General features: G+C 38.0%; 1 protein-coding gene across 1 annotated transcript; it reads right to left on the minus strand.

The window, feature by feature from the left end:
• Positions 1–12,924: 12,924 nt before the first annotated feature.
• LOC116005863 lies at positions 12,925–18,757 on the minus strand. Its single transcript, XM_031246101.1, has 6 exons — positions 18,643–18,757; positions 17,885–18,592; positions 17,581–17,709; positions 17,223–17,355; positions 14,880–15,119; positions 12,925–13,360 (listed from the first exon to the last, which is right to left on the minus strand). The coding sequence occupies exons 1-6, from the start codon at positions 18,755–18,757 to the stop codon at positions 12,925–12,927; spliced, it is 1,761 nt and encodes a 586-aa protein (XP_031101961.1).
• Positions 18,758–19,978: the final 1,221 nt, after the last annotated feature.

The raw sequence follows: 19,978 nt of genomic DNA on the forward strand, positions 1-19,978 counted from the left end.
TACCTTAAGCACACAAGCAAAACACTTTAAGAACACAAACCATGCACCTAAAGTTTTAAAATGACGCACCTTAAGCATACAAATCACGCACTTTAAGGAAGGAAAACTACAACGCATCTTAAGAATTGAATGAAAAACCACGCACATAAAGCTTTAGGTTGACGCACCTTAAGTTTCAACACTGACGCACCTTAAGCACACAAACCACACATCTTAAGCAGGAAAACTACGCACTTTAAGAAGGAAAATCACACACCTAAGCAACCGCACCGGAAAAGGCCAATCGCATAGGAACCCATTGATGAAGTAGTTTTCGCGGTGGATGGAAAGAATTAGGTGTTAAAACGGGAAGAAGTTCCCGAGTATCGTTCTCAAGGGATTGCAAGGAGGGAATTTGAGCGGTAAGGGGATTAAGCACAAGAGTGTTTAGTGTTTGAAAGCTATAACCCAAACATAGTAAGAAATACGCATGAAATATCATGAAAATAAGGAACAAAACGTTGGAAACAATCAATTGGAAAAGAGGATTCGGATCTTGCAACTCATATAGGTATCCTTGATTGTCTACGGTACTAGGCTAGCAACACTTAGATAACGAAAATGAGACAAGGTCACCAACACCACCGCCACTCTCGCGATGGACGCACGGCTGGACGCGCGTCCACTGCGCGTCCAACATGCCTGCTGCTTCCGCTGGCGTTTGGACGCGGGGTGGACGCAGGTGTCCGCCCCGGCATCCGATTTCACGCTCTCTGAACTTTGGTTCGGCCTCTGATGGACGCGGGCGTCCACCCGAGCGTCCATCAGAGAGCTCTCTGATTCTGCTCCGTTTCTGCTATTTTGGGACGTTGGACGCGCGTCCACTGCGCGTCCAAGGCCTATTTTGCCTTCCAACTTCGGTTTGTAAATCCTTCTCCGAAATATTGCCATTTTCCACCTTTTTGCCCTTCTTTTTACCTACAAAACAATTAACAAAGCGTAGAACGGGGTACTAAGACAATATAAAGCATTTTAAGGCAATTTAAGACTAAACCATTCATAAAAGCCTTAACTTGTATACTAAACGATCCACAAATAACCTTATAAAAGTGGTATCTTTTGCACTTATCAAACTTTCCACACTTTAGATCTTGCTTGTCCTCAAGCAAGCTATCCTTGAACAAGCAACACATAAGTGCAAAGGATGCCACAAACTTTGATATGCAAGAAAGCTTAAGACAAGAGAATGATGCACACATTTGAAATCAATACACTCTTTATGCTATCATGAAAATGTGCCTTCCAACGAACCCTCGATTCTCAATAACGAATATCCCAAGAAACAAAAGCCCTTTGGCTAAACAATTCATTTCAATTAACTCTTTTTTCATACAATTTCAAGCATGCAATCCAAAAAAGTAGGTTCACCAATCATTTAGAGCGGGCCACTAGCCGAGCCAACTAGTGGGACCGATGTGCACAAGCCAACCCTATTCGACCGCCCTTATAACCTCAAGCCCCCTAGATACTAGCGTGAATAACAAAAGGCTTCAAAGGTGTCTACTACCCCTCAGGACCAACCATCGGGCGACCCGATCTCACATGGAGCCCCATGTTTTTTCGAGAACAGTGCAATGGGTGCCCGGTCCTAACGGGATAGATCTCTCCTCGGGCGACCCGACTTCACATGGATCTCCATGCTTTTTCGAAGACAGTGCAATGGGTGCCCGAATCTTGGCGGAATGGCTCTGTTAAATTTTCTCGTCTCCCAAGACCTTGCATCGGGGCAACCGACTTCACGTAGAGCTCTACGCTTTTTTGAAGACGGTGCAATGGTTGCCCCAATGTCCTAGCAAGACGGTTCTCTTTTTCCATTTCCTAAGGTGGCCACATTGGGCTCTTTTGGGGTTTTGGCCTCATTGGGCTCTTTTGAACAAAAGATAGCAAACATCACCTTCACAACCCCACACACCACCTTCGGGAGAGCAAAACAAAAGAATTACATTCATTTTCCGGGCTTAGTAAAAATTATCTTACTAGGGTTAACAAGTGCACACTCCCACTTCGTTACCTCCTTGACCATGGTCCGAACTAGATGAAGGGTGAACATCACACAAGCATACAAAAATCAACAACTTTAAAAGTGAACAAGAGTTTTATTTCAAGAGATATTCCAAATTGAGAATCAAACATTCCTTCAAAGCACGCATTTTCTAATAGATTAAACAATGTATTCATTTCAAACATATACAAGATTCTATGCTAAGCATTACTTAAGAGATCAAAAGCTTTTTAAGCACCACCGGTGCTTTCCTTTCCACACTTTAAAAGGAACATCGTCCTCGATGTTCACACTATGCACAAGGTGGGAAAGTCATAAGGTCACATGCAAAGCAACGCCCTTTCCACACTTTAGAAGTGTGCTATGGGCTATAGGATCACACAAACGCTTTTATGAAGGATTCAAAATATGCAATGCAATGTCACACCATCTCCCGGTTTCCACACTTTAAAACGAAAGCATATAGGTAATGAAAATAAGTAAGGGAGATAAAGAGACTCCCATTGTTGCTTCTCCTCAAGTACATTGCCTTTAATCATGGTGGGAAGGGCATAACCTCTTAGCTTTGAGCCATTTATCAATTTCCCTACACCATTAACAAACACATTGCAATACTACAAACCATATTAGAGAATTTAACTTCCATTAATGCAAAACTTATTGAAAGCAAAAGTAAACAACAAAAACAAAATGCATAAAAGTGTAAGATAACCTCGGGTTGCCTCCCGAGAAGTGCTCCGTTTAACGTCCGTAGCCCGACGCAACTTTCAAGCCCTCATTCTAACATACTTGGACGGGGACAAGTCCTTTTGCCCCATCCACTCTTTCTTCAAGATATGCCCTCAAATGCCGGGCATTGGCAAACTCCTTTAATTTTATACATAGCATACTCTCTTCCAAAGGTTGGCAACTATCCATGTCCATGAGTATGCTATTCTCTTCCGACTTACCTCTTTTTTCATTTTTCTTTTTTTCACCAAACTCCTTTTCATCATTTCTCACTTTCTCCTCAACTTTCTCCCTAACACTCTCATCACTTGTCTTTTTCTTGTCCTCAACCTCTTCTTTTACATTCTCCTTTTCAACCCCTTCGCTCCGATCTTTACCAATCAAATCATGAATATATAAAGCATCATCAAGGCAATTATCATAGAAAGTCACACATTCAATATCACTTAAATCACACAAGCTAGCCTCAATATTCATATCATCATCACCACAAAGTATCTCATGCAAATCATCAACATGTTCATTTGACAAAGAACTATCACCGAAAGTAAAAGACCCAAGACCATTGTTATCATCTAAAGAAACGAAAGAATTGTTTTCACAAGTATCAAAACAATTTTCATCATCATCATCGGAGGAGTCAAATGAATCACTATCATTAAAAACACAAGGGTTGAAAAAATTTACCTCATTATCAACATCTTCAATTATGCAATTATTTTCACTAGTCATATCTACCACGTTTTCAACTCCATCATCAACACAATCAATATTAGCATTATCAAAATGAATAGGCACACCAATATCATCACAATCATTATTCTCATCACACATGTCGGCCCAAGATTTAGAAATTTTATCACCAAGAGTAGTGCTACCACTAATAGGGTCAAGTGTCTTACCATATGCAAGCTCAATAGTGCCACCACATGGCTTTTCCTCTTCCCACACTATCTCCACATCATCATCACTCTCCTCTTGTACTTGTACCCTTATTTGATTTTCCCTCTCATGGATTAAGTTTTCCTCAAGCACGAGGGCTTCTTCTTCACTCATTTTCTTTGTTTCACTATTTTCTTTTCCTTCAACACTCTCTTTTTCCTCAACATTCTCATATTCACTCACACGTGTATGCTCAAAGGTATTACCATGAGTATCTTCTTCTTCATTTCCACATTTGGCCACTTGAGCCATTTGATCTTTCAAGGTTCGAATTGATGCTTGCGTCTCTTGCCCTAGGGAGGAGGTTCTTTGTCTAAATTCTTGCTTCCACCCTTCCCTAATATTGGCCATTTCTTGCTCTAATTCTTCTATCCTTGCCAATATCTTGTTCTTCATGTTTTCCGTGTTTTCCTCCTCATATGGTTGCATCATGTACTCCTCATTCTCATAGTGGTTGGAGTAGTATGGATAGTCTTGATGATCTTGAGAATATGGAGGGTATTGGGGATTTTGAGTGTATGAAAGGTAGTCTTCATCTCGAGTGTATGGAAAATATTTCTCATTTTGAGCGGATTGTGAGTATTGAATTTGTTTGGAGTAAGAGTTATCCTTTGCTTGTTCTTGCATTTGTTCAATAATGGGGATCTCTTGCCCATTCTCCTTTGTACCTTCAATGACTTCCTCCTCAATGCTATCATCCGGCACAATGGTGATTCCCAAATGCCTAGCCAATGCCCAAGTTTCCTCACTTAATCCATATTTTCCTTGCGGCTTGGCATTGCACTCTTGATCAACTTCGTCCCTATGGTGTTTGTACCTACATTCACATGGGGAGTTAGTCTTACATTTCTTGCAATATGGGTACTTTTGGCATTAGTTAGTCTTACATTTCTTGCAATATGGGTACTTTTGGCATTGATACCTATAGTGAGGCCCTTTACAAGCATACTTTTGGCATTGATACCTATAGTGAGGCCCTTTACAAGCATAACAAGTCACTTGTCGATTCATATCCTCAAACATGTGTTCCTCAATGGTCTTGAAGTGGTCATTTGGGTCTCTTGGCTTGGGTTTCAACCAATGGTCATACATGTGCTCGATAATAGATTTCTTTTTGGGTGGAGGTGTGTTTTGAGTGTAAGATTGTGGAGAGTAGGCTTGGGATGGGTAAGAGTCGTAGGATTGAGAATTAGAGAATCTTCTTTGTTGAGGGTAGTCATCATCCTCGTCATAGTGGGTAGATTGGTAAGATTTTGAATCGTAGCTTTGGTGAGATGCATTCCTCATATACCCCCGGTGTTCATAAGAATAGTCTTCTTGATCATGATAATCCTCCTCATAATCATCCCGGCAATACCTAGGTGTTCGGTATTCACTTGAATGATCATAAGAGGTGTTTCTCCTTAGTGGTTGGGCCCGACTTGAATGCTCATAATCGTGACCATGATAAGACTCTTGGTAACTCTTCGGTGGCTCATCATATATGGTTCTTCTTTGAGTTGGAGGTGTGGATCTTCTTGAGTGGGTGTAGTCACCATCTTCTCTTTCATCAAATTGAGTTCTTGGTATTTGCCTTGGTGGTGGATCATTATACTCATCATATGCCTTATCACCATATTGAGGTCTTGATGGTTGCCTTCTTGGTTGGTATTCTTCTTGTGAAGATCCATATGTCCTTGAGTAAGGTTGTTCATAGTCCTCATAATCTCTATAACCATAGGGGTTAGAAACTTGAGCATTATAGCCTCCCCTTGGTTGCCTATATCCTCCTTCGTCCTCATAGTAATCCTCTTGTTGATATCTTGCTTGAGAATACATTATAGAGGATCAACCTATCAACACAAAAACAAGAGAGTGTTTTGCAACTAGAAGTAGTTGCAAGTGAGAGTAGTAGCAATTGAAATGACAAAAAGATTAAAACGTAAACAAAGTAAATTGCAAAAATAGAAAGAAAAAAGGGGGGGTTAGACTCTCTAACTTGAACACTTGCTCATGTTAATCCAAAGGCACTTACTACTCAAAAACCGATGCCATCCCCGGCAACGGCGCCATTTGATGAAGTAGTTTTCGCGGTGGATGGAAAGAATTAGGTGTTAAAACGGGAAGAAGTTCCCGAGTATCGTTCTCAAAGGATGGCAAGGAGGGAATTTGAGCGGTAAGGGGATAAAGCACAAGGGTGTTTAGTGTTTAAAAGCTAACCCAAACATAGTAAAAAATGCGCATGAAACATCATGAAAATAAGGAACAAAACGTTGGAAACAATCAATTGGAAAAGAGGATTCGGATCTTGCAACTCATATAGGTATCCTTGATTGTCTACGGTACTAGGCTAGCAACACTTAGATAACGAAAATGAGACAAGGTCACCAACACCACCGCCACTCTCGTGGTCAATGGACTCACTTCTTATACCGTAATGTCATCCTTGTGATTACTAGGCTAGAAGAGGCATTTTGACAAACATGTTATGTGCCTCTTGTCTTCCACTCTCCCTTTTCTCAAAGGTGAGAGGGAAATGTGCTAGGCTAGGCTAAGGAGTATCCCTACTCTCGTAGGTGAGACTCCTTCTCCAAACACCTCTCATGTAGGTTGATCACCCCTACACAAGAGTCAAAGTGGATCACCACTCACACAATCAAACTCATAATCAAGCAATTGCGAAACCTAATTGATCAATTCAAAGCTCAAGAATATCCATACAACATTGCTCAATCCAAATCCACAAAGATCTATCTAATCATACTTGGAATTGAAATAGCAAAAGGCAAAAGTAATGACAAGAAATTAAAATGAAGACTTAGCTAGAAATTGAACTTTGAACTTGAACTTGAACTTTAATTTGAACTTGAATTTGAACTTGAATGTTGATCACAATCTTGCAACAATGGAATTCTTCTCTAATTCTAATCTAAACCTAAGAATTTCAATGTGAAGTGAATTGGGAGAGATCTCTCTAGGCTAACCCTAGAGAGAGAAAATTTGTAAGGTGTGGAATTGTGAATCTAAGTCTAAGTCCTCTGAAAATTAGCTCAATTCTCCTTTTAAACTTGCAAAAACCGCCCAACTTCGCAATGGACGCACGGTTGAACGCATGTCCAGCGTGCCTGCTGATTCGGCTTGCGTTTGGACGCGAGCGTCCGCCCCGGCGTCCGATTTCACGCTCTCTGAACTTTGGTTCGGCCTCTGATGGACGCGGGCGTCCACCCGGGCGTCCATCAGAGAGCTCTCTGATTCTACTCTGTTTCTGCTGTTTTGGGACGTTGGACGCGGGCTGGACGCACGCTGGACGCGCGTCCACTGCGCGTCCAAGGCCTATTTTGCCTTCCAACTTCGGTTTGTAATTCCTTCTCCGAAATATTGCCATTTTCCACCTTTTTGCACTTCTTTTTACCTACAAAACAATTGACAAAGCGTAGAACGGGGTACTAAGACAATATAAAGCATTTTATGGCAATTTAAGACTAAACCATTCATAAAAGCTTTAACTTGTATACTAAACGATCCACAAATAACCTTATAAAAGTGGTATCTTTTGCACTTATCACCCATAAATTCGAAATCTAGCTATAAATATGAAAATTATTCTAGAGGAAAGCATGAGATACATAAAAGATACTTTCAAGCATTCTATAAAAGGCTTTCATACACCATCATTCAAAACCAAAGATACTTTTTGAGTATCAACGAGATCTCGACTTATTAATCAAATCTCATCTCTAGTTGCAGATTATTCAACATATATATGTGTTCAAGGATAAGAATGCTAGCTGCAGAGTATCACTATGGCCTGTTTGGTAAATAATCAGTCTATCAGCCAATTTTGGCTTATTTGACCACTATTAGTTGTTTGGTTAATAAGCTTTTTGTAAATCCAAAATACTAAAATTCAAAAGGCTACTTAATTAGCTTTTTGAGAAAATAAATTATACCAAACAGCTATCAGATAACAGCTAATCTATCAAACAATTTTTTACAATCAGCTAATGTTATCAACTAATCATACCTTCTAACACAAACAGCTAACTCAATCAGCTAACAGCCATTTACCAAACAGGACCTATATCAACCAATGTCTTTACTCTTTACTTACAGTCATAGCTTAGTTTGGAAACTTTTTAAAAAGAATAATGGACAAAAGAGGGAAGGTTTTGGAGAGTGGACAAAAGAAGGAAAAAATTTCAATGGAATTACCATTTTTTGTAGAGGAAATTGTAATCCCAATATAATTTTCTCTCCCCACCAGTTACACCCTCCATAGATACAAAATATAGTATATGACTAATAGTTATGGATTAGGTAATAAAATAATAACATTCCTCAATCTTTATTTTTTTGGTGTCACTTTGTAGTAATGAGGTTTATCAGTATAAGCTTATTCTCCAAAGTGAATGGATATTTCTCAGTGGAGAACGCTTATTCTCCAAAGTGGTTGGTATTTCAAATGGAGGAGGTTTAATTTTGATTTTAAGAAATCACTCATTGTTAATGAGTTCTGCATGGTGATTGAAATTCTTGGTTATAGAATTTGCAAGAAATAAATATTTATTGACTGGGAACTGTAAAATGGGTTCAAGTATAATCAATTAAATATTTTTATTTTACAAGTTCTTTGATAGAATATTAAAATTCTATTTATCATCATGTTCTGTTGGCAAAGTGGATGGCATTAAAAGAAACTTTTGAAATACTAAATAAAACCATTAATTATGGTTTAGTATATTCAAAAGAAATATCCATCTTTGATCTGAATTTTTGTGTTTGCTTTGGCATACAAAGAATTTGATTGGTTGAGGAATTTGATTCCGGTCTAATCAAAACCGATGTCACCAGGTTTGGTACACTATGACAGTGCTACTACACTAACCAAGGCATATAACAATGTTTATAATGGCAAGTGAAAGCACATAGGCTTGAGACATAGCTATGTGCAAGAGATCTCATGTAATGGTGTTGTAGCACTGGACTTTGTACGATCCCGGTTTAATTTAGCAGATCCGCTTACCAAAGCTACGACAAGGGATATGGTTGTGGCGACTTATAATTAAATATATAGTTTTAGTTAAAAGGTCTTACTATGTGTTGATGATTATTTAGTACGGCATTAACAACAAGATAAAATCCTAGTTTAAGGATTTTCCATGGTTGTTAATTACAGAATAATCTGAGGGATATGAAAAGCCTAATTATTAAATTGCAAGTGAAGGAAAGCTCAACTCACGTCTAAGTTATTACGTTAGACCTTGAGTTCAATGATGATGAGTACTTCATATTGTGATTTGCAAGCATCAAAAGTTTAATTAAAATTGTATCCCAGGAAAGGTGATGCTTGGTTTTGCATTGAAGTAGGGATGAGTTTTACTGATCTTTTGAAAAACTGCATGATGCAGTGCATGATATAAAGGATTAGCCTCTGTGAGCATGATGTGTCGCCACTTCAACAAGTTTTGGCTTTACTTGGTATGTGCTCATTAATGGATATGGACACATGGCTTTAATAGTGCAAGTTACTTTGAATTGTAATGATGGTAAAACTTGTGTGTGTTATACCTACATTTCTTCAAAGAGACTGCGTGATTCAAGGTTCGTCTGTCACTGCAATCGGAATTGATGTATCGCGTATAATACTATGTGAAAGTTCAATCTCTAAAACACTTTCATTTATGCATGAGTTTTGGATTTATCTTGCTACATTATTAATTTTTACTATATAAATAGAGGAGGATTGTTGGATATTTATATAGTAATGGAGATTAATGTTTCAGATGGACTACCATGAAAGCTTAAATAATATTTGGAGTTGTAGAGTTATAAATATTATTTTAGTTTGGTAGAAAATAAATTGGGAAATATGGATATGGCCGAATTGTTGAAGCCATGGCCGAAGAATAAATTGGCCGAATTGTTGAAGTTTTGGCCAAAGCATGAATTGGCTGAAATGTTAAATTGGCCGAATTTTGTGTTTCATTGCTTCATAATTCATTAATTGCAAGGATTCGTTGGCCTCTTCTAATGCATGCGTGTTAATTGGCCGAATACGTAAGTTTTCGTTGCTTCACCAAATTGTTAAAGCCAAAGTAATTTGTTGGCTTATATTTGTGTGCTGCATGCATATAATGGTAATAAATATGTATACATATTATTTGTTTATTATTTGCATGGAAACATGCATTGATATAATAAACATAATATTAATATTAATATATATATATAGTTTATAATAAATTCGCATGCGGTGTATGAACCTACGAAGGTACATAACTTATGAAAAATATACATGGTTCATGTAATTATATTTTCCAGGAGTAATATATCTTTTAAGATATATTTTGTGGAAGTTGCAGTTTTGAACTGCCGGTAACTTCCGTGTAACCTCTCTTAACAGTCAGAATATTTCATATAAATACTGACAAAAGCAATCAACTTGCTTGCAGTACACCAAGATATTTCACAGTTTTACAGTTCTAGAGGAAATTCTTAATCAAAGCAACTTAAGAATTTCATTCATCTTCTTGTATCCCATAAGATTAAATTTGGAACCTTGTATCTTTTTCTGAGAGAGATTTAAAACTTATAGGAAAGTGATTACTCGCCTGAAGATATTTATTGTGGGCTCCGGCTAAGAAAGAAGAACGGTTGGGTGATGGAAGTAAAGGTCGAAGAGTGGTGGTGCAAAGTCTCGCAACTCCAATGATGGAGATAAGAGTTAGACGCCACATAGGAGGAAAATCTCAAGATAAATCAAAATACTCCTTAAGAACTCAAGGAAAAGAAATTGCCAAAGCAATATTCTTGAATTTACTACTATCAAAGTTGTCTATCTAACAAAAATAATAGCATGGCTATTTATACACTTTAGCTAGTCCCTACATCAGGGCATTTAAGTTCAAGATGTGCTATTCTAATGCTAAACTAGCTAAAAAGATGTAACTAGCCACAAGACTAGGATAACTAAGTCAAATAAGTTTATAAAAACTAAATTCTAATTGAAATTAGGAATTATAAGCTTAATTTGGACTTTACAAATTGAATAACATAAATACGGACCAAAATAGTCTCAAACTTTTATTTGCAAGAAAAATTACTCCAAATGTTATTTATAAGGCATAAACCTCCATTCGATTTTATTCTTCAAATTGTGTCTTGAATCAAATTGACCACCTTCAAGACAACTCCATCTTCATATTTTTGATTAGCTTCACTTACTCCTTTAATAAGGCCATTCATAGCTTCATGAAATATCTGCGTCTTTGCTCTCGTCATTGGACCCTCCAAGATCAAAGGACAATTTTCTTTGTCATCCTCATAGTTGTCCTCAACATCTCCTCCCCCTTAAGAAAGATTCGTCCACGAATCAATTTCGCTGGCAGGACAAGCAGATAAATCAACAACATTAAAGGTAGAACTAATCCCATACCCACTTCGCAATTCTAATGTATAAGCATTGTTGTTGAGCCTAGTAAGCACACGAAATAGTCTATTGCCACGGGGTAGCAACTTAGATTTTCTTTGGGAAGGAAACCGATGTTTCCGCATATGTACCCACACGAAGTCCTCGGTATTGAAAATCACCTCCTTCTTGCCCTTGTTCACATACTTGGCCACCTGCTCATTTTTCTTAGCAATTTGTTTTCTCACTTTTTCATGCATTTTCTTTACCATGTCAGCTTTATTAGCTCCATCTAAATTGTGGTACTCGTTCACCGGATATGGCATCAAATCAAGAGAAGTTAAAGGATTAAACCCATAAACCACCTCAAAAGGGGAAAAACTTGTAGTGTTGTGTGTGTGCCTGTTATAGGCAAATTCAGCAATAGGCAGCAATTCTTCCAAACTCTTCAAATTCTTTATATTTAAAACTCGAAGCAAAGTTCCTAGAGTCATATTGACAACTTCAGTTTGCCCGTTAGTTTACAGGTGACATGTAGTAGAAAACAATAACTTAGTACCAAGCTTACCCCAAAGAGTTTTCCAGAAATAGCTCAAAATTTTTACATCCCTATCAGAAACAATGGTTTTAGGCATCCCATGCAAACGAACAATCTCTTTGAAAAATAACGTAGCAACACTGCTAGCATCATCAGATTTATGGCAATGAATAAAATATGCCATCTTTGAAAACCTATCAACAACCACAAAAATTGAATCATGACCTTTTTTGGTTCTCAGTAGCCCTAAAACAAAGTCCATGATAAATCAACCCAAGGATGTTCAGCCACAGGCAAAGGATGATATAACCCATTTGGTTGACCTATAGATAGGGCCGCGCAGCCCAACAACACAGGGCCTCAAATTTTAGAGGGCCCAATATTTAATTTTTACCTAACTAGTTAAGAAATTATAAAACAATAAATTTGTACTTAATTTTTAAAGATACCAATGGAGAAATGGTAGAAACATTTATTTATAGTATTTTATATTGGAGATTAAGGGTTTGAATCTTGCGCTTTGCACACACTTTCTTTTTTTTTTTTAGTAAACCTTTTGCCTTCCTTTTTTATAAATTAAAAAAAAATCATTTTGCCTTTCTCTTTGCACACAACAACATTTTATCATCTTATTATTTTTATTATTATTATTAGAAAACATTATGGTATTGATTTTAAAGATTGCGCTTTTAGTAGGGCCTCATTTATTTACAAGAACGAGGCCACTAAATCCAAAAAACCGGCCTTGCTTGTAGACTTAGCTCGTTTGCAAATAATACATCTATCACACAGTTTATTTACATCTTTTCTTATTTTTGGCCAAAAGAAGTGTTCGTGCAAAATATCCAAAGTCTTATGAATGCCATAATGGCCCATCAAACCTCCCCCATGGGCTTCTTTAATTAGAAGTTCTCGCATAGAACAACAAGGAATACACAATCTATTTTCTTTAAACAAAAAACCATCATGCACATAAAATTTTCTATGAGCTCCCTTTTGACATTCCACATATAATCCCTGAAAATCAGAATCAATAGCATATAACTCCTTTAAATGCTTAAATCCTAAAAATCTAGCATGCATAGTTGTCAACAAAGAATATCTACGAGACAAAGCATCAGCCACCACGTTATCTTTACCATGGTTGTATAGAATAACATATGGAAAAGATTCAATGTATTAAACCCATTTAGCATGGCGCCTATTGAGTTTGCTTTGGCCTTTAAGATACTTCAAACATTCATGGTCAGTATGGATTACAAACTCTTTAGGCCTTAAGTAATGTTCTCAGTGTTCCAAAGCTCTAAAAAGAGCAAAGAACTCTTTGTCATATGTTGGGTAATTAAGAGCGGCCCCGTTCAGTTTTTCACTGAAATATGCAATCGGCTTGCCACCTTGCATTAGGACAGCTCCAATTCCAACTCCCGAAGCATCACAATCCAATTCAAACGTTGCCTCAAAATTAGGCAAGGCAAGAACGGGTGCAGAGCTTAATTTTTCTTTCAGTATTTTAAAAGCAAGCTCTTGATTTTCACCCCATTGAAAACCAACATTTTTCTTAATCACCTCGGTTAGTGGTGCAACAACGGTGCCAAAATCTTTCACAAATCGGCGATAAAAACTTGCTAAGCCATGAAAGCTACGCACCTCACTAACTGTCATTGGCGTTGGCCATTCACTAATAGTTTGGACTTTGGCACTATCTGCTTCAATTCCATTGGCACTAATAATAAAACCAAGAAAATGAACAGGTGAGGTGCAAAACTCACATTTTTTAAAATTTGGGTATAATTTATTAGTTCTTCAAATAGAAAAAACATCATGCAAATGTTTAACATGCTTTTCATAGATTTTGTTGTATATTAGTATATCATCGAAATATACCACTAGAATTTTGCCAATAAAATCTTTAAGCACATGGTTCATCAAACGCATGAACGTACTAGGTGCATTAGTGAGTCCAAATGGCATAACTAGCCATTCATATAGACCTTGTTTGGTCTTGAATGCAATTTTCCATTCATCCCCCTCACGAATTCTAATTTGATGGTACCTAGACCTCAAATTAATTTTAGAAAATATGCATGCACCATGTAGCTCATCTAACATGTCATCTAAACGAGGAATGGGAAAGCGGTACTTTACCGTGATCTTGTTTATAGCTCGGCAGTCCACGCTAGGGCTGTCAAAATGGGTCGAAGCCCGCCCCGCGGTGGGGCGGGTTAGGGCTACAAAAAAAGTGGCCCGCGTAACGGACTTGGCCCGCAGCCCGCATGGGTTGGCCCGCGCGGGCTGCGGGTTAGCCCGCGGGCCAAACCCTCTATATAAAAAAATGATTTATATATATAAATAAACATGTGTACTGTGTTTGCATGTGAACACAGTACAATAAGATTATATATATAATATAGAGTCATTTCCATTTTTGGTCCTACTATTATTGGGGCATTGCTAATTTTGGTCCACTTCATTAATTATTGCCACATTGCGGCCAGTCTTATTTAGTCATTGCCACTTTTAGTCCACCGTTAACATTTTCGTCAAGTAACCGTCCAAAACAAGGGCATTTTGATCTTTTCATGCTTTGATCATCTTCTTTACCCTTTGTAGTGGTTTTCCTTACAGATTTTCATCCAATTAAGAGGTCCAGTGAAAGCCATGGCTTTGTAATGTGGCTCACATGGCTTACGCCGGACCTCCTCAATGGATGAAAATGTGTAAGGAAAACCACTGCAAAGGGTCAAGGAGATGACCAAAGCATGAAAAGACAAAAAATACCTCTATTTTGAACGGTAATTTGACGAATATTTTAACAGTGGACTAAAAGTGGCAAGGACTAAACAAGATTGGCCGCAATGTGGCAAAAATTAATGAAGTGAACTAAAATTGGCAATGCCCCAATAACAGTAGGACCAAAAATGGAAATGACTCTATAATATATATAATCTTAGTGTACTGTGTTCGCATGCGAACATAATACACTAATTTTTTTTATATATATAGTAATTAATTTATTTATTTTTATCTATTTATATTTAAAAGCATAAAAAATAATTTTTTAAAAGCCCACGGGCCGACCTGCGGGGCCCGCCAACCCGCGTGGGGCGGGCTAGGGTTGCATGAACCCTAGCCCGCGGGCCGGCCCGCAAAAGCCCGCTAAAAATTAGGCCCGCGGTGGGGCAGGCCTAATGGGGCGGGTCGGCCCGCTTTGACAGTACTAGTCCACGCACATCCTCCATGACCTATCCTTTTTGGGCACTAGCAATATTGGTACAGCACTAGGACTTAAGCTCTCCCTTATTTGTCCTTTTTTCATCAACTCATCCACTTGTATTTGAATTTCTTTAGTTTCTTCGGGGTTGCATCTGTAAGCAGGTCTATTTGGAATAGGAGCTCCAGGTATTAAGTCTATTTGGTGCTCTATTCCTCTCATAGGAGGTAAGCCACTTGAAATCTCTTTTTGGAAATACATCTTCAAAAACCTGCATCAAAGATGAAATAGCCCCGGGCAAATGCTCAAGGTTATCTAGTTGAGGCACGGACCCTTTGCAAAGCATAAGAAATATAGACTGTCCTGCGTTAATAACTCTCTCAATTTCTTTTCTTTTGCAGAATATGTTTGATTTTTTCCTTCTCTCTTTCTTTTGCTCACTTTCTTTCTTTTCATTTTTTTCATTTTTTTCATTTTCCTTTTTTTTTTCTTTTGTTTTTTTCTCATCATCATGAATTTGACTAGAAGTCAAAGGTACAAGAGTTACTTTCTTTCCTTCATGTACAAATTGTTGGTCCCAAGGGGATGGGGTACAAGTCTAGAGGGGGGGGTGAATAGACTTGTATAAGATTTTGCAAATCTTTTCAACCTCTCGTGTGTATTGAACTTAGGATGTTTAAGTTCGATACCTCACGAGGTGAAGACAAAGTTTTATGCGCAGCGGAAATGTTATCCCCTTTTAGTTAGCACGAGTTTTAGTTAGTTCGAGAAGTGAGTTTATATGCAGTGCAATCGAGAGGTTAGCGAGAGATGAAAACAGTAAGTAAATGCAAGAGAGATTTTTAAGTGGTTCGGCCAACCCGCCTACGTCCACTCTTCTTCCAGAAACTCCCTGGAAGGATTGCACTAAAAACTTCCCTTATTTAGTACAATATCGAGCGCTTGAGCTTTGATCACGAAGCCCGCCTCAAGCCTCAGGTTTTTCGCCCCGCTTCCAGTTACTCCACCTCTCGAGCGCTTGACCTTTGATCACCAAGCCCGCGTCAAGCCTCAGGTTTCTTTCACTCGGACAGCTGCCAGGTTACTCCACCTCTCTTGCTTAATCCAAAGCAAGGTGTTTTTGGTTGTCACAGTTGAGTGTAACAGACTCCAATCTGACCACAAGCTATCGTTGAATCAACTTTGATGTAGAGCAGCTTTGGTCACCTTCTGGATGTATGACAGTTTAGCTTTGTAACTCTCTTCGAACACTAAGATGTGTTCTCTCGCTGTATTGAATATCAGGATGATATTCCAAGTTAAGCACTTTGCACTGGAACGTTTTTATCAGACACCTCTTGTTAACCTCTTGACCTCTTTCACAACCCCCTTAGTCTTCTGTGTCTTTACGTCCTTATATATGAGAGTAGAAGAATAGTTCCGTTGGAGGGAAAACTATTCCGTTTGAAATTGGTCTCCCACGCCGAACATGGGTCTTTGCACAATTTCAGCATTTTTCATGGAGTAGTGGTCTTGTAACTTGAGCCTTTTGTTTTGTAGTGAATATTCCATATTCCACTTTCTTGAGTTCATGCTTCACTTGCTTCTTTTGGATAAAGTTACTCTTTTTGTGTTCCCATCATTCCTTGTTTGGGGAATCTGACCACTTCAGGATTGGTGCACTTCTTGACCGTTTGTGGTGGAGGTCTGACGTGTCATCCACTTCCGTCCATTTTGAAACCTCCCGCTCAGCACCTCTTCAATATTTTATCTCCATGATATTCTTCTTCTCCAAACTTAGAGTATTTTATCTGCACATGTTGACTAACATTCAGCCTCTTGGAGAAGTGCCGGTTTATCGAGACCATAAAAGATGTCTCGACCACTTGATGTTTCAATCCCATGTATCGAGAGGTCTATCTCTCGAATATTCTTTACGTCTCGAACTCGATAGGTATATCGAGAGGTCCTTACCTCTCGAACTTGGCTTGTGTCTCGAGACTTAGTTGATGTCTCGTAGACCCTTATTCCTCCAGAGTTGTCTCGTGCCTGCTTCTGATCTATCTGTTTGCTTACAACACGAAAACTTCTAAGTTGTTCAAACAAGTTTACCTTAAGCTTAAATATTTCCCGAGTTGAGCTCAAATTACCCGGTTGTATTTTCGCTCTTAGTTTACTTATCGAACTTACATTGTTTTGCCTATGTATCGAGACTTGGGGATTCTTACTTAACAGTTGGTATCATCAAAACCTATTACATGATGTTCCTAACACAAATGAATATCTATTACTAAAACCTTCATGGATGGTCTTCTTATCAAATTGCCAAGGCCTCCCCAAGAGCACATGTGCAGCCTGCATGGGAACTACATCACATAAAATCTCATCGGTATACCTTCCAATGGAGAGCGGAACTAACACCTGTTTGTCAACCTTGATTTCTCCATTTTTGTTTAGCCATTGTAGAGAGTATGGCATAGGGTGCTCAATAGTAATCAATCTTAGCTTTGTAACTAGTTCAATACTAGCTACATTAGTACAACTGCCCCCGTCAATTATAAGCTTACACACTTTGTTATGAATGTGACATCTATCAATTATAAGCTTACACACTTTGTTATGAATGTGACATCTAGTGTGAAATATGTTTTCTCTTTGCTTATGAATGTGACATCTAGTGTGAAATATGTTTTCTCTTTGCTCTTCAATGTGACATCTAGTGTGAAATATGTTTTCTCTTTGCTCTTCTTCACCTTTAGCTTGCAAGTTCAACAATCTTCTCACCATCAACATATCTCCTTCAACGGGGCTTAGAATTTCATCTTCACTTCCACTAGGAGCTCTAGATTCCTCCTCAGATTCTGGATTAGTCTCAAATTCCCCTGAATCAAGCAAAATAACATTTCTTTTGTTAGGACAATCTTTGGCTATGTGGCCTCTACCTTGGCATTTAAAACATTTGGTGTTGCTCATCCGGTTGGTAGCAATATCAACTTTGTCATTGCCCTTGTTAATAGACTTGCCCGCTTTTCCTTTGGGCTTGAAGTCCCTTTTCACTTCTTTGCTTGACCTCCAATTTTGAGATCTTAGTTTTTTTCTTAAGTTTCGTTTCTACTTGGATGGCCTTTTGAACCACATCTTCATAATCCAAGTAGTCACACATTTCAATTTCATCTTGGATGTCCCAATTCAACCCCTTGATAAACCTAGAAATAGTAGTTTCAGGATATTCTGTAATTCCAAGCTTTGTCAAGAGTTTTTGTTCCTCATGGTCATACTCAGCTACAGGCATTCTACCTTGTACAAGTTCTTGTAACTGTTGATGTAATTCACGTTGGTATGAAGCAGGGACCCATTTCTTTCTCATCAACACCTTCATTTCTCTCCAACTCCTTACCTCTCTATCCTCGCTCCTCCTATCCAACACCTCTTTATCCCACCAAAGACTAACAAAATCACTAAATTCTAGTATTACCATCTTAAGTTTTTTTCTTTCAGAGTAGTTATGGCAATCAAAAATTCTGTCTACCTTCCTCTCCCATTCTAAATTAACATCAAGATCTCTCTTACCCGTAAAGTTAGGAATAGGTGCTTTAATGTTCCTAATGTCATCATCTTCCTCATCTCTATCCCTCCTATATTCGCTATTACCTCTCTTTCTTCTCCTATCATATTCTTCTCCCCTATCTCCCTCACTTGTATTGCCTTCATCTCTTCTCTCATTAACTCTCACATTCACCCTCTCATTTTCCCTCTCATTTTGACCTTCATTTTGATGATTTGTCTCCTATCTCCCTCCATTCTCTCGATTCGACCATTCAACCCCTCAATCGCATTGGCCATTTTAGCAAATTGTACCTTCATGGCTCTCATCATAAGGCGCATGTCAAGACTTAATTCTTGCTCATCATTCGCACTAGGACCCGACATTTTCCTAAACCCCAAGTATGAGAATTGGACCTCACGTCACTCCCTCACTTGCACTTTCTTAATGGGGTGATGATCACTAGTTATTTTACCACTCGTGTATAATAAAACATTCTAATGTTCTCACAAATAAAATTCACTCAAGTAGTAAAAACAAGTCTTGTCCTATGGAGTTCTTTCAGAGTTTAAGACTAAGTCAAGAAACCTAACCCAAAATGACTAAACTCACTGGAAGGGTAATATTTGGGAAAAACAAATGACCAATATGAGACAAGGAATTCCAAATGATGCTTTTCACCTTCTTTTTTTGGTTTTTTTTTTGTTGTTTTTTGTTTTTTTTTTATTTGGTGTTTTCAATATTCTTTCCTTTGACTTTCTTTTTTATAACAAAACTAGCAGTAGATCAAGGTGATATCAATCATAAAACAATATAGAATGTAGCAAAAAGTACGCAAAACTTTTCATTCAGTAGGGTGGATTGACAGATTTTTCTGTGTTTCTGAGAATAATATTTTGCCTCAAATGTTTTTTGGTTGGCTAGAATGATAAGTTGACTATGTCCACAAAACTTTTCAAGGTAAAAGGACACCCGAAAGTATTTTTTTGAAATTATTTTCTCTAACTGGGCAGACTGAAAATTTCTGCAGAAACTATGCTTGTTTGGGGTGTAATTACTAATTAATGCAAAAATTATAGGGATAAAATCAAGTAGAACGATGGGAACAAGATCATGTAGCAGAATATACGAATGAAGTTCGTATATGACACTTAGAACAAGCGTAATATTTCAGTAAATACCCAACATAATATAACTTATGTTGCATGTGTAGAAACTGAAATTTGGAATGATTGTAACATGTAATGTAAGGATTTGACACCAAAGCTTTGATACAAAAATTGTTGTGGGCTCCGGCTAAGAAAGAAGAACAGTTGGGTGATGGAAGTAAAGGTCGGAGAGTGGTGGTGCAAAGTCTCGCCACTCCAAGGATGGAGATAAGAGTTAGACGCCACTTAGGAGGAAAATCCCAAGATAAGTCAAAATACTCCTTAAGAACTCAAGGAAAAGAAATTGCCAAAGCAATATTCTTGAATTTACTACTATCAAAGTTGTCTATCTAACAAAAATAATAGCATGGCTATTTATACACTTTAGCTAGTCCCTACATCAGGGCATTTAAGTTCAAAATGTGCTATTCTAATGCTAAACTAGCTAAAAAGATGTAA

The sequence above is a fragment of the Ipomoea triloba genome, chromosome 15 (assembly GCF_003576645.1).
Source record: "Ipomoea triloba cultivar NCNSP0323 chromosome 15, ASM357664v1".
Taxonomy (NCBI): domain Eukaryota; kingdom Viridiplantae; phylum Streptophyta; class Magnoliopsida; order Solanales; family Convolvulaceae; genus Ipomoea; species Ipomoea triloba.